Here is a 13,507-nt window from a genome sequence, read left to right on the forward strand (position 1 = left end):
GGGTTTATAACGCTGTCGGGGCTCTCGGAAACCCATGTTGTCCGAGTTCCGAATAGTTAGGGCTGTCCGAGCCGAATCCCTGTCGATTATTCTCTTCACCTACTCCCTTTCATATTCTTCGTTTCATCCGCCATCACAAGTAACTGGTCGATCAGTTCCTCAACTGCAAATCTCTTCATCTGGCCATATAGTCGATGTCAGCATCGTCGACAGTACCGCTCGCATCACAATCCCGCTGCAGGCTTGCATAAAGGATCCTCTCCAGGCAACGACTGCAGGGCCCGGCGTACACGTTCCTGGTAGAACATCCCTCCAGCAAGAATACTCTTTCTATCTCGGTGCTTGCAAGGGTGCCGATGGGTTCGCGTCCACCGTGCTCAATGCAGCCAAGGTGAGAATCCCCTCGACGTGGTGGATGATATCGCAGGGATCTTGGAACATGGTCGAGTGGGTGAGAGGGAAATTAATTCGATTATCCGGAGGTATTTCTAGATAGTCTCGTTCCCTGTTGTGTATAGTTTACTGAGATTGCTAGTCACTGGCATCGCCCACCTTTCCTTCGACGACGGGGCTTGCGGTAGGTCCAGGATTCAAAGATGCTCTGCTTCCTGGCTACCCTGCCAATCCTGAACCTCGAATCCTCGATACGAACTATCAGTGAGCTGTTCATCTTCTCTGACCAGTCCTACCCTTACATCCACCCAGGAGCCGCGAGCTGCGCGAAGTAAACTTCGATCAAGGCCTCCAACTCGGCCGGTTCCGCCGGTGAAAGTAGCTTCTATCCCCTCAGTAGCCCTGGAGTATCTGCCCCTTCTCTTCTTTTTGTCTGTGATCCAAGCTAATCACTATTAGCACACCTTCAGCCACATCTGCTCCTAGCCCGAACCACCTCATCCGCATTCATCTTCATGGGCGCCGATACCTGCCACCACTATGGCTCCTTTCGTCCTACAAACACGTATCCTCGCCCGATCAAATCTCACCATTGCCATTCTCTAATCCGCGCATCTAGACGGCACTGTCTGTCCCGGCGATCTCATCCAGTACATCCACCCCTCCAGATCCCCGACTAAACCCTTCTACCCGACGAGTCGGTGGAGATTTTTAGAGCTTGTCATCAGGCTGTTGGAGGTAAGGGGGCTATCTAAGAAGTTTTCTCTTCTTATTTCTGGGGTGGGCGCGGTGTTTGTTGGAAATGTGGTGCAGATTACTTTTGTTATATATTCGCTCTGCAATATAGATAGGAACGAGTTACTAATTTGTCGCAGTATAGAGCAATGTAGATAAAGGACCCAAAGACAGCGAAATTGCCCATAGCAACCAGCCCTCAGCTTCCCTTCTCCCCCATCCCAAGTCACTCAAAATCAACATCAAATCAGCCAAATCAGTTCTAATATCTACAAGATCTACTGAACCCCAGCTGACTCAGCCGTGGTCATGAGGCGGCATCTCGCGGCAGAACCCGACCTCATCTCCACATCTCCGACTGTCTCCATCATTCCATCGCCGATTCATCGAGACAACTCAATTCACCTCCGCCCGGTTCATCCTCGTGGTCTTCTACACTACCTCTCAGCGCACAAAGTCCAGACGACAGAGAATCCAATCCCTGCGCAATGGCCCCCACGAAACAGGAGCTCTCGCTCCTCATCAACCCGCTCGTCCCGGAGTCCGTCCAGCATAATAATCGCGTACGTGCTTCCACCTCATGTGCTCCAGTGCAGTGCAGTCCATCTGCCCTGCCTTCATTCTTATCCCCAGAATCCGACTAACCCAACCCCCGCGGGGAGCCAAATAGGTCCTCTCAACCCTCCACTCCCTCACGTCCTTCCTCCTGGGCCTCACAGCCGGCATCCTGGCCCTGCAGTCCGCAACCGGCTTCATCTTCTACCTGCTCGGCACCGTCTTCGTCTCCGGCATCTTTCACGCCGTCCTGCTTTCGCGAGCCTCCGGTGCCGCGGGCGTCGGGGCGGGTGCGTACTTCCCTGGTTCGACGCCGGGTGAGATCGAGGGGATTGATGGGAGGGGGTTTATTGGGAAGGGCGACGGGGGCGCGAAGGTCGCAAGGAAGGGCGCGTGGAGGGATGTTTGGTTCGGGGGTGGTGTGTTGGGGGAGGCGTTGTCGGGTTTCGTGCTTGGTTGGGCGGGCGTGGGGGGTGTTTTGAGGTGAGGTAATCGGTTTCGCGGTTTGGGTTAATGGTTTTGTGTATGGAGATGAGGGGGGTGGTTTGGGGGGATGGGGTTGATGGACTGGTTTTTTTATGTTCATATGAGGTGGGGTGGGAGCGTTGTGTATTATATTGACGGATGAGTGGATAAGTCTGAGTGGTTTTGTCTATCTTCTATCTCCCTACGCCTTATCACAATCCAGCGTCACCTCAACCACCGCACCAACTCTACCTACTTATCTACTATCCACCTGCCTCTCGGTCTCCGAAACCGGTCTGCTAACATGCTTATACGAATCAACATTCCCCTAATTCAGCGTCAGCATCAGCATCATCAATCGCACAACCAAGCCCAAAAACAAGACCAACCCGCTCTACTCACCTTCCATAAAGCCCACAAAAACGGCACATAAATCACCTCACTGTGCCCCATGTCCTCCTTCCCTGCTCCCTGCTCTTCATCCCTCCCCCTCCCTCTAGAGACCGACTTAATCCAAACATTCCCCAACCCTAACCCCGCCACCAGACTAACCCCCATAATCGGCATGATGGAAATATAAGCCCACATGATTGCGTCCCGACCCATCACACGAACAGCAGTCTGCTGCGCAGCTGAAAGCTCGTTAATAAACGATAGCGAGGACGTATCGTGCAGGTTCAAGTCCCCACCCCCAGTCCCAGTCCCAGTTCCATTGGTGAAATCCCCCACCGCCCGGAACTTATTGTTAAACACGCTCCCCATGATCGTGAGGCTGAGCGTCCCCCCGAACGGCATGGCGAAGCGCATCAGAGACATTGCGGGCGCGAGTCTCTCAGGCCACAGGCCCGCGGCGTGGAGATTGGCGGGCATGAAGCGCAGACCGGTCCCTGCACCGGTGAGCACCATTGTGCCGTTCAGGAGGGGGGTGTTCTGTGTGTGGATGGCGTAGGTGACGAGGGCGAGGCCGAGCGTGGTGAGGGCGGTGCCGGCGTTGAGGGGGTGGAAGGTTTGTGCTGGGAGGACGTTGCAGAGGAGGACGGCGAGGTAGACGCCGGCTTGGGGGGTGTTAGTGGGTTGTTTTACTTTGTTTGAATGGGGGAGGTTGAGAGAATCAGGGAGGGTTGGGGTGCGTACCTCCTAATCCTGGGATGTAGTAGAGGAGCTCGACACCGGCTTTAGAGGCTGGGTATGCTTCGACGAGGGTGAAGTAGATGCCGATGAAGTAGAAGATGGAGTACATAGCTAGGGCTGTTAGTGGGTTTTCATTAGGGAGGAAAGGGAAAGGTAACGGACATGCGCCTATGGATACCTGCGTGATTGCAAGCCAGATGGTGTCCTTTCTGGTAAACAGGCTGTAAGGTAGCATGGGGACCTGCTTCGGGAACAATCGAGAGATCAGTCTGCCTGGCTCCAGCAGATATTCGTAGATGAAGAACAGGACAAAACAGATCCCTCCCACGATCAACGGTCCCAGGACCTGGGGAGCGGACCAGGCATATGTTGCTCCTCCCCATGCCGTCGCAAGAATGATAAGGCCAATGCCGAATATGAAAAGGATGGACCCGAAGATATCCACTGTCGCCAGTGCCGGCAAGATAGACGTCATCCCTGATCCTCTGCGGAAGATGGTCCCCTCGACAAGCTCCTTTCTCAGGAGGACGTAGATCATGATATGCGAGACGAACGCTATCTGTTACCTTTTCATCAGTAAACACTCCTGGCATTCGAACTCAGCACATACAGGGATCGGTATCACAAAGCAATACCGCCAATTATCCTATCCGCATTAGACACATCCACAACTCATGGTCAGCATCTTACATCTGTCAAATACCTAGGGAGACACCAGTCAGCATCGATCGAACCTCAATCCTAGATGCATCATCACTCACCCCCCTATTACCGGCCCAATCGCATACCCCACGCCTCCCACAAGCGTAAACAGCGAGTTATTCCTCGCCGCCACCCTCAGCGGCACCTTATCCGCCAGAATTATCATGATGATATTCATCAGCCCCGCGGAGCTGGTGCCCTGCAGTGCCCGGCCCAGAAGCAACATGCCCCATGTCTGGGCCGCCGCGCACAACACACTACCTACCAGCATCAGGAACAAGGCGAGTTGCAGCACTGCGTGGCGTCCAAACACGTCGGCTAGTTGGCCGAACATAGGGATGAAGGTTGTCGAGGTCAGCGTGAAGGCTGTGACGATCCAGTTGAGTTCGTCGAATTTGTCTGGATTGTTAATACAGGGTCGGGCTAATTATATGAGGGAAGTAGAAAGCGTACTAAAGTGCGATGCTATGGATGGTATGGCGGTTGCGACAATTGTGAGGTCCAATGTCGCCAGGGTGAATGGCAAACAGAGGCCGCCGATGAGTTTCCAGCTGTATATCCGTTCGCGACGCCGTTGCTCGAGACAGAGTTGACATTTTCCGCTGCTGCGTGAAGGCTCATGAGGCATGGCTTGGTCCTGGGTGGATCTATCTCCCAGCTCTCTGAGAGGCACGTCATCGCCTGTGCTTCGTGTAGGGATCTGCTCGATCGGATTTTGATGCGAGAGATGCGGACAAGGAGGCTTCTGAGCTTCTTGCGACGAAGGCTCAGGAGTCTTCCGAGTCTTTTCGCGAATGTACTTATATGCCACATACATTTTAACCGGACGATTCAACTGGGTATGAACGATGAGACGTTAAGACGATAATCCAGAGGAACGACATTGTCTATGTACCCAGCCAGCGCTGTTAGGCAGCCGTTTATCGAACTGAAAAAATACTCGCCGCATATGGAGTATACATTGCGAGTGAGGCTATCACTCTCTGGCGGATCTAAGGACATAAAAACAATATCCGCAGTGGTCTGAAGGAGTAGAAATCAGGACGCTGATTGGGCCAAGCGCTGCCCGACGAACGGTTGCCCAATACGGTAACCAGTGCGACATCTTGCTTGCCTGAGCCGGCCTAGCGGCATGCCATAGATTCTAGGCAGCAAGCGACCTGAGCCCTAAAAAAGCTTAGCTTCAGCAGAAGCCAACTGTTGTTTCCGGAATTATGCGAGCAAATTTTTCATGTCAAATATCTTCAATATCATAATGACTGCATTTTATGCATAGGAATGTCTATCTATGTACAGTGAGCTAGATGGGTATGGCTCAAACATCAACATATCGTCAAGGTATAAGGACAAGATGAAAGAAAACAATCAAGTGTAAGATATCGCTCAAAATCAATATTAATAAAGAATAACATGGAAAAGGTATCATCAAAGGGACTTGAAGCCTTCCAACCAGGGAGGGTCTGACATGGCAACACGCCGTCTATACATCTTGAGCCGGCTTGATGGGCTCCTCCTCGCCATAATTGGCCAGGGCACTCTGCAGAGCACTGGTCAAGTCGATGTGGAAGAATGGCCGGTTGATGCCCTGCACCAAAGCCACCTTGCGTCGGTTCCTGTACGCCTTGCTGTCCTTGAGATCGCGCTGCAGCTTGTCATCCTGGGCACTGCTGCCGTCGGAAGACACTTCGATTCCGTAAGTCTCGCGCTCGGTTGTGTGGTGATCGTGCTTGAGGCCATTCTCAAGATCTCCGGTCTTGTGGCTGGCCTGATAGGCGTGCTCGTTGGTCATCATCTCTGCATGGGCCGCGGCAGACGAGCTTCCTTCGATCTCGGTCACGCTGAAGATCGGCTTCCATCGGTGGAATCCGTCTTCGGAAGTCGGGGTCGGGAAGCCGAAGCCGGCAGCTGCGAGGGCTCGCTTGGTCCAGCGGTTGTTGATGTGAGCGAAGTGCCACTGCACGGGCTGCGGGGAAGCGTAGAGGTCAAGCTGGTTGCGGACGTCGATGAGGTTCTGTACCGAAGTCACGTCCACATTATTGACAGAGGAGAAATCGAGAATGACAGCGCGGAGAGTGGGCAAGTGCGAACGGTCGGGCTCGGACTTTCCTTTGCGCGGGCCCGGGTTGTTCCAGGGTCGATCCCCGGGCGAGCCGTAGGCGAAGGGGTTGGTGCGACGAGTCTGCTTGAAAATGGTATCGACGAGATAGTCGGTATAGTGGTTGGCATTCGGGTAATTGAATCCTTCCGAGAACCGATAGATGAAGATACCCGGGTAAGGCTGCTCCACCTCGACATCGGGGTTCGACCCGTCGGTGTGGTTGATCGGAAGGAAAATGCTTCGCTGGGATACGTCGTCGTGGGTTGAGGCGTTGGGCGCATTCGGAGAGCCGTACTTTCCATCACCCTGCAACAGGTGGTCGCCGACCACCGAGTGGATAGTGACGCGGCCAAGGAACTGGCCACGGGCCTTGGCCACACGGAAGAGAAGAACGGCGGCGGCAATCGAGACCGTGCAGTAGATGCCAATCTCGATGGTCGTAAAGACGGTCACGATGACGCCGATAAAGAAGATGATCGCATCCAGCGGGGAAACACGCCAGAATTGGTACACGGTGTTCGGGGGAGTAATAAGGTCACCGACGGCGTGGATGATGACACCGGAGAGAGAGGCTTTAGGAATGTAAAAGAACATCGCCGGGAGGGCATAGATGGCGAGCAGAACAACGACGGCGGTAATGACACCGGCAAGTGGCGTTCGGACTCCGGCCTTAGACTTGATGGCAGTCCGAGAGAAGGATCCGGTGGCCGGGTACCCACCAAGGAATGGCCCGAGGAGGTTCGACACGCCAATAGCTACCAGTTCCTGAGAGGGGTCGATGGTGTAGTTGTTGACTCGGCCAAAGGACTTCGAGATGGCGATGTGCTCGATGAGCAAAACGATGACCGACGCAGGAAGCTGGCTTGCAAAAGTCTTGATGATCCGGGCGTTCACGACGGGGACACCGGCGTTTTGGAAACCTATTGTAAACAGAAGCATTAGTAAACCAACCATCCACGAAACAGAGCTGTTAAGAACTTGACATACCACGAGGAACGGTGCCCAGAAGCTTGAACATCGGATCATCCCTGCGATGCAAATTCACGGCGGCACTGATCATGGTGTAAAAGAGGATCACAAACACCGTCCGCAAGGTGGACGCGAAAAACCAAATCTTAGCGCGGTGAGGGAATCGCTTGGCACCGTAGTTGCAACCCGAGCGAATAATGTAGAGCATAGCCAAAGCACTAACACCCATGGCGGCATCAATACCGGCCGAGGGAAGATTCTTCAAGGTGTTGATGATAACCATGTAAGTCGCGCCTCTGGTGGAAAAGTCGGCCGACTCGCCAAGCATGTCCTTGACCTGGCCAGCACAGATGTTGATGGCGGATCCGGTCATGAAGGCCGAGATGGCGGGGAGGGGAATAAAGTCGACGATGAATCCCAGACGAGCCAATCCCATGAAGCAAACGATACCACCGCAAATGATGGCCATGGCAGATGCAATATAATGCGCCGGGATGTCGGGGTCTATCTTCTGGGCTTCGATAACCACCTCTCCGACTAGCGTGGACATCACAGCGACCGGACCAATGGTGATATCCTTGGACGTGGCGAAGAACCAATAGATCAAGACACCCATGAAAGACGAGTAAAGACCGAATTGAACTTCGAGTTCTGCAAGTTTGGCATACGCCATACCCTGCGGGACAACCACAGCACCGACCGTAATGCCTGAAAAAGGTTCAGCACGATGACTTTCAGTAGTCGAGGGTGGCAATCACTTACCGGCAGTCAGATCTCCAATTAACCACTGCAGATTATACCGCGTGATCCAGGAAAGAAATGGGAACAGGCTGTAGATATAACTAGCAAATTGTGCCCAAGAAGGCCACAGCTCTTTCAGCCATTCGAAACTGGTAGGTTCGGGCTCCAGGTAGGAGTAGGTGTCCATCGTTCCCACCGAGAAAGTCGATTCACCTCTGGTGACAGGGTCGGACGTGGCTCCGAGGGGGTCGCGGTAGGCAACTTTGATGCCTAAGGCCTTGGCTACGCCGTGGCCAACCTTGGTCTTAACGTCTTCCGACATGATGATGTGAATGGAAGATGGTGTTCCAGCAAGACCGGGTTGAAGATTGGGACAAAGCCCGAGAAATCAGGAATAGGTCACCAAGGATGGGAAAATTGGTGACAATTATTTCCAACGATAGAAAAATTGACCGGGGAAAAATTTAATGATATCAAGTCAAGTGTTCAAGCAATTTGCATTGCGAGTTCGTTGCAAAGCGATATGAAGGAAGAAAAATGGAAGGGTGGATGCTAAGGAAGAATCCCGAGACTAATGCGATGTCGTGATCACGGACTGATAATGCGAATGCACAAGCTTTTTCGCGACGAACTACCACGAACCAATGGATGGCACAGAAAGAAAATGGATATAGAATAATCAAATGTGCAAATAAACTGAAGAGAGAAAAGAAGAAAGCACAATGGAAGGTGCTTCGAGACAATCCAAGCACGGACGGCGGAATTCGACCTGCGACAAGTCTGGGGAGGAAAGAGCAAAAAGGTTCGAATCAAAGGTTCGGGCGGGAAGTTTGAATTAAAAACAAGCTCCCGGCGAGATCGTCTCAACAGTTTATGTCTCGAGTGGTCCGAAAGAGCCAGGCCACACGGGTCGCCGTGGAGAAAGGATGAATAAAACGATATGGCAACAGGACGCGTTGATCAAACGACGACGGGAGTCCAAAGAGGCAAGGACAATGAGTCTAAAACGACCAACCCACTGGATTCGGCAAGTCCGTTCAGGGGGGCAATGAGCTGCGTACTCGTCGTGGTTAATGCGGGAGACGATCCAGTCTCAGAATAATGACAATGCCCAAGAATGGAAAGGGGAATTGACAATTTAAAAGGATTGCACGGGGCGGCGCAGAAGAAGGAAGAAAGTACCCGATCAGATAGATGAATACTATTTTCCCATTTTTTTTATTATCAACGATAATCCCTCCGGCCAGCGGCAGGGAGCAGGAAACACACAGCAGACGGGGCAGCTGATCCACCGGATCGCCAAGGGAAGAGACGACGCCGTCGGGAGCATCCCAATCCGCAACCGCAGCTAAAACTCCCTAAACCTGCAGTCGGAGATGCTGGCGTAAGAGCGTTCCGTTTGGGGTGGGTAAGTGACGAGGGCCTGGAAGTCGTGATGACGCTGGGCCGTGGAGCAGACGGTTCCGCTCCATGTCTGGGCCCATGGTCAGTCCGCCAGCAACGGCAGCCCAGTCGAAAGTCTCTGCGACCTGCACAGAGTAAACCGGGCCTGCCTTGCTGTGATTTGGTGACGGCGGACCCCCACGGAGAAGGCAAAAGGCAAACGGGAATCTCCTCCATGGGCAATCCACGGTGGTGCGCGAACGACTCGCGCAGGTTCCGGTGTGGAATTGCCGCCCTCGATCGGCGATACTGCCAGCCTCACCGCCTGCCGAGTCGGCCCTAAACGAGGGCGCACCGGCCCTCGGCCAATCACGAGGCGGGCGGGCGCGGGGCGGATGATGTCGCCGCGTGCAAGGAATTCCCTCCACCAACGACCAACCCGCCAATGGGAAACCCCAGAGAACACGCCATCGCTCTGACTGATGGTGAAAGCAACGATCCACGTGTGGGAAACGCTTCATCTTTTTGTTTTTTTTTTTTTTTTTATCTTTTTGTATTTTGTATTTTCTTTTTTTCTTTTTTCCTCTGACAAATTGAACTTTGTGACTCTTCCATGACATTCTTTTGGATTTTCGTTGCGCCGTGCTACTATGCAGTGCGTCTACGGAGTACATGCAGTACGTAGTACGAAGGTTGAATCATGAAGCTAAACTCCCGGAATATTTTTAGAGGGCACACGTATGCTCATGACTCCGGACTATATCAAGTCACACTAACAATTAGCCCGTGTCCCATCTCCAGAATTAATATCAATGCTAATTGCTACCTAGGTAAATACTAAATAGGAGTCGATATATTACGCCGTATAAATATAATAGTATGCTTCCCCCGGTCAGCACCGCCATCTCGGAGGAACCTAATCAGCTCCACCGGCAGAGATGGACAAGTAAGCCAGCCGGGCAGGTTCTGCAGCTAAAATGGAGCCTGTTAGTCCAGAGCTCCCGGCCATGCCAAGACCCTTCGGCAATGCAGCCGCCGTTTAGGGAAAGCCCGTCACCGATCTCCGAGTCCATGACAAGTCCTTTCCTCCTCGGTACTGTCAATTACTGTTCTGGGTTTCTCGTGGGAAGCGAAATCATGATGATCGCGATAATGGTTGATATTATTATGGATCCGAATCTACCGAAGATATAGCGTGGCTCATGTTCACCGACCGTTAGCCCGACCGATGGAGGTGCGGTTTGAGCAATGCTGTCTACATTCGGAAAGGCTTCATATACTACCTACGGCCACGCAGTAGCTGCTGTTAGTTCCTTCCCTATTGGGCTCAAGTCTATCAGTGCTGACATTCATCGCTACCGCCAACTTCGCTTTCACCAACTCCTCGACGTACGGCGTATCTCATTTGATATGGACCGAAGTATACAGGCTCTCAAGCGCTGGATCGATCGCCACCATGAAGTGCTCAACCTCTCACAAACCATATTAATCCCTGTCGAATCTAAAGCTTGACACCAATACTCCTGAACGCCTCACCTCGTCTAACATAAAGGATCACAACATCTCAAACCATCCTCGGTGATTGTCCGCCACCAAAGTACACCTGTACGCTGTAGTACTACTCCGTACTCGGTATCAAATTAACCACAAACTCTGTTCGACCTCCCTTTTCTTCTCTTTTCACCTTGCAGGGATGTTGGAAGTAGTGGCCAAACTAAGCTCTTGCATGCTGCGCCCCACTATAACACCATCCAGATCAAAATCGCGTCATCGATCTTATCACTTTTAGCGTCTTGTCCGCGCCTCTGTATGGCCAATTCCGACGGCCATGTTGCCCCTTGTTGAGAGTTTTTTTCAACTTCGGAAATGGTCTGACACGGTTGTCATGTTGTGGCTCCTTGACTTTCAGGCACAAACCCAATAATGTCCCGGCTGTATATTGCATGAGCTTTCTCCTCGGCATGAGCCACCCTTTGGGGGCGTCGGAGATACTAGTTCGCCGGCCTGGTCCTGTCTCTTTCTTGATTTGTCTCGGTCTGTGGCTAGGCGCATTATGCGAGGGTTTTGCATTTTAATCATATCACTCGATAAGTTCGAAAATGTCTCAGTCGGTGGGTAGGCAAGCGGCAGGCAACTAACAGAACAGCTCTTTTGTTGATCTCAAATCCCGTCGCTCGTATTCGTCGTTGAGCCCCTTGCCGATCAAGTCCTGGGCTATATTGATGTGTCACCATTTACTAAAATGGTCATGCCATGCATGACACGAGACGTTGTGCTAGAAGGATGCTCGGCCAACCGACAATACCTGATGCAAGGGCTCTGCCGAGGGTACATACATGCATTCAACATGGCTTTCTCGAAGAGACACGTCTCTACATTGTTCGTATATCGTGAGGGATCGACCTCATGGCTCCTCGTTAATCGTCACGAAGTGCCTCTCCGCAAAGGAGATGCCATATGGTCGTGGGCCTCACATGGTACAGAAAGGCAACTAAACTTGACGCCGAATCCGCTCGCCAATCATGATGGATTCTGCCCAGGTGTCAGATCTACTTCGTTTTGAACATCCAGTGACATGACCGGGCTGCAGGAAGCCGAGCTACATGTCGGTTTATTCTACATCTTCCGCGACCTCGGGTCACACGTCAAATCCTCATGACCGGATCAATATGATACGAAGACCCTTTTTTCATTCGAGTCGAATAATGGAGATGTTCGTGGCCAAGATGTCGGGTCGACCACTGGATGCGCTGCCGAGGTCTAAGCGGCGGTAGCATCTCAAAACCTGGGGTACATGATCTCGCGTGACTTTTTTACAACATCCTATGCTTATCGTGGGGTTGATATACCCATGATTGGTATAGAATCTGACATGTAATGCATGGCTAGGCGAGTCACGCGAGGTATTACGCTCTGCTCACTGTTGGTGAATAAATGGGACGAATGTCTCAATGGATACCTACCGGCGCCTCCCAAACAAAAGAAATGCCCGCTCGGCTGACTCGACCAGTCCAAATCACCCAGCAATGACATTCCAGAAAACAGTTAGTCCTCTGATCCCCATCTAGCGTGATCCTCCCCTCCATCGCATCTGAATCTTTAACTAACCCGACCAGCCCAACCCCGCATAAACCGACACCACCTCGGCCAATTCAGCCAAACCCGCCCAATACCCCGGAAAACCCATCGCCCAGAATGATATCATGCATAACACCACACGAACTGCGATCGTCTTTACGTCATTCTACATTTCCCACCTCACCTGAACACTCAGCTTGCGACCTATGCATCGCTTTCCTAGTTGTCGCTTTCGCTTTGTCCGTTGTCAGTTGTTAGTTGTCAGTTGTCACGCGACCAGCCGGCCATACCGGTCAAATTCCTCGGAGAACATATTTCCGCCAGGATCGTGCATATAGTCGATCTTTTCTTTCATTTGCATCCAGGTCGCCGACTGCCTATCGATCTGGACATCCGAGCGCAGAGAGCCGCCTGGATGATCGTCTGCATCTGCACGATGACTCTGGCCTGATGACCGGGTTGCACTGTGGGGTACAGTAGTCTGGTAGGAGTAGATAGTCGGCTCCCCGCGGGTCTCGGCTGTCTACGCAGTCCCTCAAATGAGATTCTGGATCTGATGGCTGCCGCATAGCATGCGTATGCAGTATGCGATGTCGGATATTAATATGGCTACAGCTTCCGATCGAGATCCGACTATCAACCTCGTCAACATGACCATCACGTGCACGGTGCCCAAGGCCATACGGATAAGATCTCTAAGCCGACGAGAAATAAGGCTGGCGGATTGCAGACAGTTATCCGACGTAGGGGCATATGCCTGGAATTAACCGTCAGGCAAGTGAAATGCGAGGCTGGTGAGAGAAGACTAGGCTCCTAGTTACTAAGTGATATCATTAATATACAAACGCTCTGCAGAAGACTCAATATTCATATAATTAGGTACATAGTGGTGCCGTATACTCCGTCGGATGCGATCTTCTCTATAAACCAACATATCCATGGCCAACCTCCGCACGAAACAGCCATAAATTCCATAATTGCCCCTCATGCACCAAACCGCTCTACAAACCACGATGTATACCTTTACTACGACTGACTAGTTCTGCAACGACCGGCCACGCCGTTTTCTCCGTTGAAACTGCTCCTTGGCGGACTTACCGGAGCTAAAAGATGAGCTCTTCATTTTAGCCCCTCCGCTATACTTCGTGGATTTGCACCAAGAATGCCTTGGATATTATAAGAAAATAGAGGAATTGAATGACACGGGAATAGTATATAGGGTTGACAGGGTAAGACTCGCCCCTCTTTTTTCGGATA

At 52.1% G+C, this 13,507-nt stretch overlaps 5 protein-coding genes across 5 annotated transcripts; 2 read left to right on the forward strand and 3 right to left on the reverse strand.

Annotated features, from left to right (window-relative positions):
- Positions 1 to 34: 34 nt before the first annotated feature.
- On the forward strand, positions 35 to 1,012 carry P170DRAFT_479601 (uncharacterized protein; the record flags this gene model as incomplete). Its single annotated transcript, XM_024853698.1, has 4 exons — positions 35 to 451; positions 536 to 657; positions 706 to 765; positions 853 to 1,012. The coding sequence occupies 4 exons, from the start codon at positions 35 to 37 to the stop codon at positions 1,010 to 1,012; spliced, it is 759 nt and encodes a 252-aa protein (XP_024700373.1).
- Positions 1,013 to 1,483: 471 nt separating this feature from the next.
- P170DRAFT_271858 (uncharacterized protein) lies at positions 1,484 to 2,324 on the reverse strand. The gene has a single exon (XM_024843147.1). It carries the CDS (start codon positions 2,267 to 2,269, stop codon positions 1,805 to 1,807), a length of 465 nt encoding a protein of 154 aa, XP_024700374.1. The 5' UTR covers positions 2,270 to 2,324; the 3' UTR covers positions 1,484 to 1,804.
- On the forward strand, positions 1,594 to 1,898 carry P170DRAFT_440209 (uncharacterized protein). Its single transcript, XM_024850026.1, has one exon. It carries the CDS (start codon positions 1,617 to 1,619, stop codon positions 1,770 to 1,772), a length of 156 nt encoding a protein of 51 aa, XP_024700375.1. The 5' UTR covers positions 1,594 to 1,616; the 3' UTR covers positions 1,773 to 1,898.
- Positions 2,325 to 2,404: 80 nt separating the features above from the next.
- Positions 2,405 to 4,609, reverse strand: mfs56 (putative MFS multidrug transporter; the record flags this gene model as incomplete). Its single annotated transcript, XM_024854178.1, has 8 exons — positions 2,405 to 2,476; positions 2,551 to 3,203; positions 3,283 to 3,390; positions 3,442 to 3,838; positions 3,890 to 3,925; positions 3,970 to 3,982; positions 4,041 to 4,404; positions 4,435 to 4,609. 8 exons carry the CDS (start codon positions 4,607 to 4,609, stop codon positions 2,405 to 2,407), a joined length of 1,818 nt encoding a protein of 605 aa, XP_024700376.1.
- An 852-nt stretch (positions 4,610 to 5,461) lies between these two features.
- Positions 5,462 to 8,111, reverse strand: P170DRAFT_450104 (SLC26/SulP family anion transporter; the record flags this gene model as incomplete). Its single annotated transcript, XM_024851098.1, has 3 exons — positions 5,462 to 6,999; positions 7,067 to 7,756; positions 7,811 to 8,111. 3 exons carry the CDS (start codon positions 8,109 to 8,111, stop codon positions 5,462 to 5,464), a joined length of 2,529 nt encoding a protein of 842 aa, XP_024700377.1.
- Positions 8,112 to 13,507: the final 5,396 nt, after the last annotated feature.

Source organism: Aspergillus steynii, assembly GCF_002849105.1.
Source record: "Aspergillus steynii IBT 23096 chromosome Unknown P170scaffold_8, whole genome shotgun sequence".
NCBI lineage: Eukaryota > Fungi > Ascomycota > Eurotiomycetes > Eurotiales > Aspergillaceae > Aspergillus > Aspergillus steynii.

Coding starts and splice junctions, on each gene's coding strand:
- P170DRAFT_440209 (XM_024850026.1), top strand. CDS start 1,617: ATGGCCCCCACGAAACAGGAGCTCTCGCTCCTCATCAACCCGCTCGTC.
- P170DRAFT_271858 (XM_024843147.1), bottom strand. CDS start 2,269: ATGAACATAAAAAAACCAGTCCATCAACCCCATCCCCCCAAACCACCC.